At 41.3% G+C, this 12,489-nt stretch overlaps 1 protein-coding gene across 2 annotated transcripts in view; it reads right to left on the bottom strand.

Annotated features, from left to right (window-relative positions):
• Nucleotides 1–12,489, bottom strand: part of vps41 (VPS41 subunit of HOPS complex) — a 255,020-nt gene extending 242,531 nt beyond the window's left edge. Inside the window, exon 1 of one of the 2 annotated variants that reach the window (XM_041189684.1) lies at nt 12,405–12,489. In XM_041189684.1, coding sequence (XP_041045618.1) covers nt 12,405–12,422 — 18 coding nt within the window. In that variant the 5' untranslated portion in view covers nt 12,423–12,489. The remainder of the gene's footprint in view (nt 1–12,404) is intronic. The other variant, XM_041189685.1, reaches the window with a different exon arrangement.

The raw sequence follows: 12,489 nt of genomic DNA, 5'->3' as shown, positions 1-12,489 counted from the left end.
AGAGTCAAGGGTTAGGGTGGCAGACAGGAATGTGAAATTGACTCCACTTTCCTGCCTGCCCCCCCAGTAATCCTGGACTCACTTGTCAATCAAAAATCTGTCTAACTCAGCCTTGAAAACGTTCAATGACCCAGTCTACCTGCTCGCTGGGGAAGAAAATTCCAAAAACTAACAACGCTGAGAGAAGAAATTCTTCATCTGTCTTAAACGGGAGACCCCTTATGTTTTAACTGTGCCCTTGGTTCTAGATGCATCTTTACTAAATGAAGTTGAAGCCAAAGGTTAGCCATGACCATACTGAAGGACGGAGGGTCAAAGGGCTGTCTGATCTAACCCTACTCTTGTTTATGTTCTTATAACCACTCTTTATTCCACTCTGTTTTGTGTCTTGAAGTAGCTAGCAATCCATTCTGCACTATCACATACTCCACAATTTGTTGCCTTATTCAGCAATCTATTAGGGTGTAAAGAAAAATATTTTTTTCTAACATTACTGTGGGATACTGCGAAGCAGGCTTGTGGTAGCTGTGTGTATGTTTGTGCGTGTGTGTGTGACTGGCTAAATTAATTAAACTGAAGACAGTCGGGCTGCAAGGTTTAAATCAAAGGGTTAGGTGTAAAAGCAGGCATTTTGAAGTGGAGATGAACAAGCTAAGATAGGATACATGTAAATACAGCATGAATAGGAATTTGCATTAGGAGATAAATGAGTTTTAACTGTTGAATTTCAAAGAGAAATAAAAGGAAGCTTTACAACTGGTAAAGATCATAAGTGAATAAAGCAAAGTTAAATTTCTTTTTCCTGAAAGTAGTGGCCATAAAAACATGAAACATTTTTATATTCTGGGAAAGGTAACTTCCAACATTAAGAACAATGGGTTTAAATATGAAAGAGAAAAGATATATTTAAGAAAAGATTGAAGGCTGTATGAGAGGTGTGGCCATGTGATATCTTGAAGATTGTGCTGTACGAGGTCAAACCTGTGAAGCAAGCAGCTTCTAGCGACCCCAGAGAAGTTTGTTTGTTTGTTCCAGAAAGCGAGCTTTGGGTTTCTACTGTCGAATGAGAGGGAGAGATAAGTCTATGAAACACCTCCCCTATAACAACAGTGGGTGCCTGGAGGTAATATTACTGGATCTTTTGTAGATTAAGCATCTATAGGGACTGTTGCCTGAAAAGGGGTGCTGATTTGTGAGCCTAGCTGTAGGGGTAGAAATCTTTTGGGAAATGTTATGAGATTAAATTTGACTGTGTAACTGTAATCTTTTATGTTTAAGTTTTTCTTTTATTCTGTTAATAAATGTTTTAATTGAATATTTAAAAATCCCCAATAGTGGTAGTGGAATCTTTACTTCTGACTTCAGTACACATACCTTCTCATAATAAAAATACAATTTGCAAATCGTTGTGCTAGCTTGACCAAGTTTCCCTTTGGGATTTGGTCTGAGTGGCAATTACCACCTGCCATATCATAATAATGGGGCACCTTAAAGGCCTTTTGAAAATCCAGATAAATTTTATCACCATTGTCTACTACCTCAAGACTGCCAACCAAACTTTTCCATTTTGAAATCCATGTTGACTAATCATTATTATATTTCTCATCTATTCTCTCTTTTACTAAGAAATGCATTATTTTTCTTACTACTGCTGCTAAGCTGACCGGTCTTTAATTTTCTGGAAGTGTTCCATCCTTTTTTTTTTTACATATAGGAATATTAGCTATTTGCCAGCTCTCTGGCACTATACCGTTTTCTAAGAAATTAATAAAATAATAATAAAGCCTTTGCTATCTCTTCCTTAGAATATTTCAAAATACATGGATGCAATCCATCTGAACCAGGTGTTTTATTCTGAGTTTGTTTAGTATATTTAATACATCACTTTATTTTATTTTAAATGCACATATCTCATTACTGTTCTCATCAATGTCATGTCTACCTGTTCCATGGTCCTAGTAAATATCAAAGCAAAATAATCATTTAATGTTTCTACCAAACTTCTTGATGGTCCAGTATTCACAGCCATACATTGTCACTGGCCGCACAAGGTCTTTCAGAAGGCAAATTTTCATTGGACTCAAGATGCTGTGGCTAGTCCATACCCTTAAGTGAGTTCATAACGCAATGACCCTTGTTAAGTCTAGCCTGAATTTATTTGGTAGACTGCGTCTCGCATGATGAACGACCCAAGATAGCAGAAGGTATTAACAGAATTCAGCTTCGAACGGGTTAATCAGAATCTCGCAGGTCTTTCCACCCATCCCCATCACCTTTGTCTTGACTTAATTGATCAGGAGACTATTTCTGGTTAACTTGATCACAGTGATCCACCAACTCCTGTAGTGTGTATCATGGATGGCCAGGCAGAGTGGGTGCCTGAGGTAGCTGATGTTAAAAGAAACTTGTTTGAGGCAGTAATATCAAGAAAGCTCACATATTTTGGACATGTGATGTGAAGAGGAGGGGAGTGTTTGGACAAAAGAGGTAATACAAGGAAAAACACCTGGAAAATGTGCACAAGACTCAAGATGGCATGGATGGATAATATCACAATGTGGACTGACCACTCTATGGGGCAGGAGGCGAGGGTAATGGAGAAAGATTGTTCATAGTGTGGCCAACTCTCAGGATGAAGACAAATGAAAGACAAGGCAATATTTCTGCCATCTCTCTATTGCCGTGGTATTATCCTGTCTGCTCCCTAATGGTCCAATTCCCATCACAGCCTTTTTTAAAATTGATATGACTTTAAAATATTTCATTATTTTGCTTTATTGCTGAAAAAAAGAGACATGCACTCTTCAGGGCACTTCACAAGAATACCAATATAGGGGCAAGACAACAATTTATATTGTATGTGAAGGGAATACTGATTGGTTGGCAAGTGGACTCTGATTGGAGTCATTGCCATGGTAAATGTACCAGTGATGGTGGCTGACAGTTAACTGCCAAGCATTGTTTTCCCTGCACACTGTTGAACACCACTGAACATCATTTAAATATTTCCCATTGTTGTTCTACATCGTGGTTTGCCTATATAGTTACCCATTTTATTTTCCCTAAGCTCTCTTCTAAGCCCCTCAAAAACCAGCCTTTCTCCAATCTGTTAACAATTTTTGTCATAACTATGTCCTTCTCTATCATTTTAAAGCACATTATGGTCACTATTGCCTACGCATTCCCCTACTTTTACTTCTCTTACAGTTTACAGAGATAGGGAGGAGCAAAGCCATGGAGGGATTTGAAAGTAAGGATGAGAAATTTAAAATTGAGGCTATGCTTAACCTGGAACCAATATAGCTCAACAAACAGGGGCGAAGGGTAAATAGAACTTAGGACGAGATATCATACAGGCAGCAGAGTTTTGGTGAGCTTAACTTTATGGTGGGGGGGGGGGTGGGGTGAAATACGGGAGACCACCCTAGAGTGCATTGGAATTGTCAAGTCTAGAGTTAACATATGCATGGATGTGGGTTTCGGCAGCAAATGTTACAGAGATGGAAACAGGTGGTTTTATTGATAGCGAGGATGTCTGGTTGAAATCTCAACTTGGGGTCAATGACACCTAAGTTGCAAAAAACCTGGCTCAGCCTCAGGCAGTTGCCAGGGAATAGAATTGATAACAGAGATCCAAGACAATGTCTTCAGTTTCCACAATATTTAGTTGAATGAAATTTCTGCTCATTCAGTACTGGATATTGGACAAGCAGACTGATAGTTCAGAGACAGTGAAAGGGTTGAGAAAGGTGGTCGTGAGGTACAGCCAGGTATTTTCAGTTTACACATGCAACTTGATAATTCGTTTACTGATGATATAATGAGGGGCAATGGGTATCTGAGAATTAGTAGGGAGCTAAGGATAGCTCCTTGGGGGATACCAGAAGGAACAGTGCAGGATCAGGAACAGGGGAAAAAACAATCCCAAAATCTTCTCCACATCAATATCTCTTTAAATACTGGATGCTGAAAAATTACACACACAGAGCCCTCCTCAGCTATCTGTTATATCAGCAGATAGCTGCCAGGAAGAAGCATTACACTGGATTGACTAGAGATGTTGGCAGGGACGAGTGGTTCCAGAGAGGTTTGAATGATTAAGAATTTCTTCATTGGCATTGAGAAAGTTGAAGAATAATCCAATGCCGGTCTTCAAGATCTTGAAGGATTCAGGGCAAATAGTCATAAATTGTTTTCACTGATATACAAAAAAACCTGCTTTTATTGCAGATGAAATTTAATACAGAACAGTACAAGGTGATGCATTTTTAGCAGAGGGATAGGAAGAGGCATATATGCTTAATGGCATGTTCTTAAAGAGTGTGCAGAGAGGGACCTAGGGGTTTATGTGCATGGATCTTTTAAGATGGCAGGAAATATTGAAAAAGTAGTTTGCAAAGTATATGAGATCTTGGGTTTCATAAAGAGGTGTTGAGCATAAAAGCTGCAAAGTTTGTTGACCCTTTGAAAAGCTCTGGTTACAAGAGTATTGCAACCAATTCTGGTTGCCACACTTTAGGAAGGATGTGAAGGTTCTCCAGAAGCTGTAGAAGAGATTTATTAGAATGGTTCCAGGGATAGGCGATTTTAGCTACAAGGTTAGCTTAGAGAAGTTGGTGGCGTTCTCCTTGCAACATAGATGATTGAGTGGAAATTTGATAGGGATGTACAGATTGTGACAGGTTTAAGCTTTTTCTATTCATAAGGCTAGGAGAGCAATTATAGTTCGATGTTGAGGTTAACAATCCATTCAAGGGCTTCAGCTGACACAGTGTGAATGGTTGTGATGCCAGCAGGCATGGACGTCTCAGGGCAGGAGTTCAGTATATGGGAAATGGTCTGACTTGGGTGGCCACAGTCAAATTTGAGCTGCTCCTCATGTTCCATTTGTGGAGCACATGGCCACATCTTCCCTGGCCTGTCAAGCAGTGGAGGATTGTCCAGGTTTTCAACAGAAGGTTGAAACCTGGGGCTTCTCTTAGGTCAGCTACCAGGTTTTGGTTGGTGATGTTTGCAGTCAACCAGGAGACACACCATTGAAAGGTGGGCTGTTTTCAGTTTGTAGGGCATGGAGCGTGTTTCAGTAGGGACTAAACAATTTTAGGTGAGTGTGTGGATTTGTTTGAAGTCCCATGTCGATAGGAGTGCTTCATTTGGTGTCAGCCAGTGGTGTTCTTTGAGGTGAATGTTTTCCCTACAGTAATCAGGAGGTTTAATGTGTGCTAGCACAGGGAGCCACTCAAGCTCTGTTGGTCTCAATGCGCTACAATGAATCCTCAGGGATAACAGATTTAGATAAGGTAGACAAAGAAAAGCTGTTCCCGTTAGCTGATCTGGGACTAGGACAAGGGAACACAGATATCAGGTTGTGGGTAAGAGATAGAGGGAATAAATGAAAGAACAAATTTTAAGCAGTGAGTGGTTTGACCTGAAACACACTGCCAACAATGGTGGTGGAAGCAGAAATTATCAATGATTTCAAAAGGAAATTGGATGGGCACTTGCAGGGCTGGGGGGATAGATCAGGGGAGCAGGACTGACTGGATTGCTCCACAGAAGGCAGGCATGGACTTGGTGGGCTGGATCACCCTCTTTTGTGCCATAAGGACTCTCTATGGTTCGTATATAATGCTTTTTAACATAGTTAAACATCCCAAGATGCTTCATCAGAGCATAACCAGTCAAAATTTGCACCAACCAAGGAGGCCTTAGGAATTAAAAGGGTTAGTGAAGGCAGAAGATTTTAAAGTTTCTTAAAGGAGGAGAGAAGAGATAGAGGTAGAGAGATTTAGGGGTGGGGTAATTCAGGACTAAGGGTCTAGATAGCTGAAGGGGTGGCTACGAATGGTTTGAAAGAGGTGGGGGATATGCAAGTGGCTAGAATTGGAGGAAGGGCCCTTCAAGAATTGTACAGCTGGAAAAGGTTAGAGGTAGAGAGAGGCAAGGCTACAAAAGGGACTTTAACATGATTAGGATTTTAAAATCAAGGCATTCGTACAACGGGAGTCAGTGTAGGTCAGCAAACTGAGGGATGATGTGTGAACAGGATTTGATGCAAATTCTGGCAGAGTTTTGGGTGAATTTAAGTTTCTGGAGAGGGCCTTAGGAGGGCCTAAATTTAAGGTAATCACAAAGAATTCAAGTGAAAAAATGTCTTCACAGATGGTGGTTAGAACGTACAAAAAAGAAAAAAATGAGGTCTATCAAATCTGTACTGTCAACCTACAGATTCCATTAAACCTATCCACCACTTCTCACCACCAGCACTCTACGGTAGTCACTTTATTTCTTAGGAGAGGCAAAGCGAATCAAATACAGAATTTACCGCTACAAACCATTGTTGAAGCAGAGTTCATATTTTTCTTCAAAAGGAATTATGTATTTGTTTGAAAAAAGAGAAATATTAAAGTATGGTGGGAGTGAGTAGGAGTGTTGATAAGTCTGGGTGGGTCATATAGAGAAAACAATAGCATAGATCTGACGGGCCAATAGCCTGGAATATCCAAGGCCTCATGTATTTGATAGCTCTTTCTACCATTAAAAGTTCTTCTTTCATTACAGAACACTCCAAGGTATTATTTTCAGAGAACAAAAGCATTTAACGAGTTAAACACATGGGATATCTTGGTGAAAATAGCAGGGTTCAGAAAAGTAATTTTAGTTAAAATGAATGAGTTGACTCCTGGTAAAGGGGAATTAGATACAATCATGACTTCATTTACTAGTTGCTTTCTGCACTAAAAACTTAACCAATAATTTGAATTAAGCAACATAAACATGGAGAATCTAGTGCCGAACAAAGTTAGATATCTTGAACTAAGGGGAATTTTGATTTTTTATTATCTAGTCACCTGTGCATTTCTACAATTTATGCCTAAAACTAGGCTGGAGATGCCATGCAAGGTTTGATGGACAGGTTTCCTGGCGGATATCAGAGTTTTATGTTCAGAACTTGCTGGGCTTAGCAATTTACAGATGTAGAGATTTTCACCAGATCCCCGAGTTCATGCTGCAAATGCTGCCAGTAATTACATACATAGCCAAAGATTTAATTAGCTGAGTTGAGATGAGGAAAGATCACAAACCCAAAACATTAACTGTTTCTCTCTCCATAGATGCTGCCTGACCCGCCAAGTAAATAAATTCAGAAAATGCTGGAAATAATCAATGAAATAGAAAGCCCTAAAATGCTGTACTATAACATTACATGCTGTACTATAACACATGACTGTACCAAATCCAGGAGCACTTTTTTTTGCTTCATCCTATTAAAGAATAAATATGGTTGAACGCCACCTTGAAATAAAGTAAATGTGGCATCCTGTAGCTTGCAAACCTCAATGGACCAAATTCTGCTGAATTATGTATTTTATGCCATGAATGCAGTGTCGTACGAATGTAGAAGCTACAACCATTGGCCCATTTGAACTTTAACAAAATATAGGCATGGATTTGCATAGCTGACCTTTACAATGTCATATTGTTGCCAGCCAAGTTAATCCACAAATAAATACTTTAGTGTGATACTCTTGAATCAAAAGTTTCATATTTCAGTTACTTCTAAAAGATTGTCTAATGAAGCATAAACATTCATCTGAAGGCAGTGCCCACCATGATCGTCTAGGATATTAACTCTGCCATTTTCCCAATAGCCTGGAGCTGTTTCTTCAAGAGAAGATCAGTGTCCTAGCCTCAATCTCCTATAGAAGCTATTAATTACCCTCAAAGTAAATACTTCTTGCTGTCTATCCTAAACTTGCCCTTCACAACCACTTGACACTATGCCCTCTTATCATGCTGCCCTAGCACATATGAATTTCTTCATGTTTACTTCCTGTCTCATTGACTATCTTGTATACCTACACAAGGTCCCCAGTGGATCGCATTTTTTAAAAAAGGCAAATTTGTGCTTGAGGATGAAGGTTATCTAGGTGTACCTCAGAACTTACTTCCAAACACAACTGATCTCCTGGTTAGGCAAAATATTCTGACATTCTTTAATACCATCAGGCTTCTGCAAAATTGTTCAGCAAGTCAAGCTAGTGTGGCTTTGAAAGGACACTTGTCATTTGACTAAGCACCCCGCTCAGTTGTATTAAGTCGCTACGAAGTCTAAAAGGAATAATGAAACCAGACGGATCCAAACAATCTACCTAGGCACTGGAAACAATAAGAGTAGATCCAGCCCTGTCCATCCCACAAAGTCCTCTTCACTAACATCTTGGGGCTTGTGCCAAAATTGGAAGACCTGTCCCACAGACAAGTGAAACAACAGCCTGATACAGCCATACTCTCGGCATCATATCTTACAGATAATGTTCCAGACACCACCATCCTTGGGTATGATATGTCCCATTGGTCCCACTGGCACAGTGATATACAGTCAGGAAGGAGTTGCTCTTGGAGTCCTCAACATCGATTCTGGACCCCATGAAGTCTAGGTGTGCCTCAGAACGTGCGCCCTATCTAGGTGTACCCATCATGTGTATATAATATTTTGGAAAATATTTTTCTTTTAAAATAGAGGTTTAGTCTGTGGGTGTGTCTTAATTGAATTAAAGCCAGCTAGTCTGGATGCTTCAATATGTACTAGTTTTGATATGTAAGAGAGATAGCATGCATTTGCACTTTTTGAATAGGGCATTCAAGTAGTAAGGTGAAAACTGACACCTATCTAGCAGCTACTAAGCAATATGTTTATATCACTAATTAAATCGGTGCTATGAAAGAGGTTTCATTGCTAAAAGGTGAAGTTCCAAGAGGCTGGTGAGACAATGAGAATTTGAATTCTATCAGTGGTGGTAGGTATAACTTCAGCAGTTTTCAGGTGTGCAGGGCAAAGGCAATGTAAGATCAAAATGCAGCTGCAAGCCTCCAACTGGCTCCATAGTGAAAAGAACCTCATTTAGAGTTTGTATGGTGAAAATGGTTTGCCTGGTGTTTGGTTAAGTGTATGGGTTGCTTTGCCTTAATGGAGATTAGTTTGGGAATTTGTTAAAAGTTATGATAGTAGTAATTTGTAGCCATGTGTATATATATTTTTAACCTGTGTAAATTAATAAAATGTTTCATTTAGTTAATGTAAAACCTCAAACTGGTGGTCTGATTCCTGAATTGAGAGTCACATTTCAAACATAATACTTAAAATTATAGGTTATGATAGTTGTTTAAAGTTTCCCTCTGGGATTTTTAAATAACTCTGCTTTACCAACTGCATCGGTCATAACAGTACCTCAGATTACTCCCCATCTAAACATATCCCAAAAATGGGCAAGAAAACCTCATGCTGGTTACCACCTACCGTCCCCCCTCAACTGATGAATCAGTACTCCATGTGGAGCACCACTTGGAGGAAACACTGAGGGTAGCAAGGGCACAGAATGTACTCTGGGTGGGGAGTTCAATATCCATCACCAAGACTGGCTCGGAAGCAACACTACTGACCGAGCCCTAAAGGACATAGCTGCTAAACTGGGTCTTGGGCAGGTGGTAAGAGAACCAACAAGGGAAAACTAACTTGACCTCACCCTGGCCAATCTACCTGTAACAGATGCGTCTGTCCATGGCAATATTGGCAAGAGTGACCACCACACAGTCTTCGTGGAGACAAAGTCCCATATTCACATTCAGGATACTGTCCATCATGTTGCATGACACTACCACTGTGCTAAATGGGATAGATTTCAAACAGATCTAGCAACTCAGGACTGGGCATCCATGAGGCACTGTGGGCCATTAGCAGCAGTAGAATTGTACTCAAATACAATCCGTAACCTCATGGCCCACTCTACCATTACCATCAAGCTAGGGATCAACACTGGTTCAATGAAGAGGGGAGGAAGGTATGCCAGGAGCAGCACCAGATGTCAATCTGGTGAAGATACAACATAGGATTCCTTGCATGCCAAACAGCACAAGCAACAATGCAATAGACAAAGCTAAGCGATCCCACAACTAATGGATCAGATCTAAGCGCTACAATCCTGCCACACCAACCGGTTATGAATGGTGAACAGTTAAACAACTCACTGGAGTTGGTGGTGCAACAAATATCTCCATCCTCAATGATGGGGGAGCCAAGCACATCAGTGCAAAAGATGAGGTTGAAGCTTTTGCAACCATCTCCAGCTAGAAGTGCCGAGTAGATGATCTATCTTAGTCTTCTCCTGAAGAGTTTTCCATCTCTCCATCACAGATGCCAGACTTCAGCCAATTGTATTCACTTCAAATTATATCAAGAAATGGCTGAAGGCACTGGATACTGCAAAGGCTACAGGTTCTGACAATATTCCAGCAAATGTGTTCTGGAGCTTGCCACACCCCTGGCCACACTGTTCCAGTACAACTGCGACATTGGCACTGACCCGGTAATGTGGAAAATTGTCTAGATATGTCTGGTCCACAGAAAGGGTGAAATGAGCCAATTACTGTCCCAATCTAGTCTTGATCATCAAATTGATGGAAAGTGTGGTCGACAGTGCTATCCGGCAGCACTTACTCAGCAATAACCTGATCACTAAAGCAGTTTGGGTTCAGCCAGGACCACTCCGCTCCTGAACTCATCACAGCCTTGGTCCAAACATTGACAAAGAGCTAAACTCCAGAGAGAAGGTGAGGGGGACCGCCCTTGACATTTAAGCAATACTTGACCGAGTGTGGTATCAAGGGGCCCCAGCAAAACTGAAGTGAAAGGGAGTCAGGGGGAAAACTCCCCACAAGTTGGAGTCATACCTAGCACAAATGAAGATGGTTGTGGTTGTTGGAGATCAATCATCTCAGTCCCAGTACATCTCTACAGGATTTCCTCAGGGTAGTGTCCTAGGCTCAACCATTTTCAGCTGCTTCATCAACAGCCTTCCGTCAATCACAGAAGTGGGGATGTTCTTGGATGATTGCACAATGTTCAGCACCATTTTCAACTCCTCAGATACTGAAGCAGTCCGTGTCCATATGCAGCAGGACCTGAACAATATCCAGGCTTGGGCTGACAAGTGGCAAGTAGCATTCACGTCACAAAAGTGCCAGGCAATGACCATGTCCAACAAGAGAGAATTTACCAATCGCCCCTTTACATTCAATGACATAACCATTGCTGAGTCCTCCACTAACAACACCCTGGGGTTACCACTGGCCAGAAACTGAACTGCACCTGCCATATAAATATTGTGGCTACAGAGCAGGTCAGAGGCTGGGAATTCTGCAGTAATTCATCTCCTGACTCCCCTAAGCCTGTCCACCATCTACAGGAGTGTGATGGAATACTCTCCACTTGCCTGGATGAAACATTCAAGAGGCTGGACACCATTCAGGACCACTTGATTGGCATCTTAAACATTCACTCCCTCCCCCACCACAGACATGCAGTGGCAGCAGTGCGTATCATCTACAAGATGCATTTCAGTAACTCAACAAGGCTACTTTGACATCACCTTCCAAAACCACAACCTCTACCACCTGGGCTCAACCAAGGGCAGAAGCATAGGAATGTTACCACCTGCATGTTCCCCTCCAAGTCTCACACCATCCTGACTTGGAACCACTGCCATTCCTTCACTGCTGCTGGATCACAAGCCTGGAACTCCCTTCCTAACAGCACTGTGGGTGTTCCTAGAACACTTGGACTGCAGTGTTTCAAGGAAACAACACACCACTGCTTTTGCAAGGGTAATAAATGCTGGCCCAGCCAGTGATAGCCACATACAATGAATAAATATTTTTAAAATCCCATACACCTCACAGCAGAATTATCAAATAAAGTGCAATATTGAGCTACAAAATAAGATGCAAGGACAACTGACCCAAAGTAGGTTTTGAAGAGAAAATGGAAGTAGGGAGATAGAAAGGTTAAGGGAGGGAATTCTAGAGCTTAATGCCTTGGTAGCTGAAGGCACAGCTGCCAATGGCAGAGTAATTAAAATCGGGGATACACAAGAGGCCAATAGTGGAAGAGTACCAAGATCTCAAAGGCTTCTTTAGAAGTTAGAAGTTGCAGGGATTGGGAGGACAGTTATGTTAAACACCTTTGAAACGAGTATCTTGACTACATAATTTAATTCATGATGGGACAAACATGCGAGTTACGGTATGAACTCGTACAATTGCTTTTGAATATACCTTCTCCATAACGCCGTGCCGTTTTATTCCTGCGGAGCGGAAGTTTTAACAGAATGAAGCAGAAAGCTGAACTAAGTTAATCCCTCTGTCTGCAACCTTGCGTGATTTTAAACAGGAACAGAACTCCCACAACTGACAGCATCCTGAAGGCCCTTCACCAACTTACCATTCCTATAATGACTGAGCCCCTAAATCAGTTCCTCCTCAATCTACAGCTACCGTCATATTAAACTCTCCTAGAAAGAACAAGCACACATTAGCACAAAAATATCCCGCACACTTGTATTTACCTGTTTGACTTCCGCCATGGTGCTCGTGACTCCCCACGTCACGTGAACAGAGGGCGAAAGGCCGGCGGCGCATGCGCATCACTCG

Source organism: Carcharodon carcharias, chromosome 6, assembly GCF_017639515.1.
Source record: "Carcharodon carcharias isolate sCarCar2 chromosome 6, sCarCar2.pri, whole genome shotgun sequence".
Classification (NCBI taxonomy): domain Eukaryota; kingdom Metazoa; phylum Chordata; class Chondrichthyes; order Lamniformes; family Lamnidae; genus Carcharodon; species Carcharodon carcharias.
The sequence above is the reverse complement of the archived record's forward strand: the minus strand, read 5'-3'. Positions and strand labels throughout refer to the sequence as shown.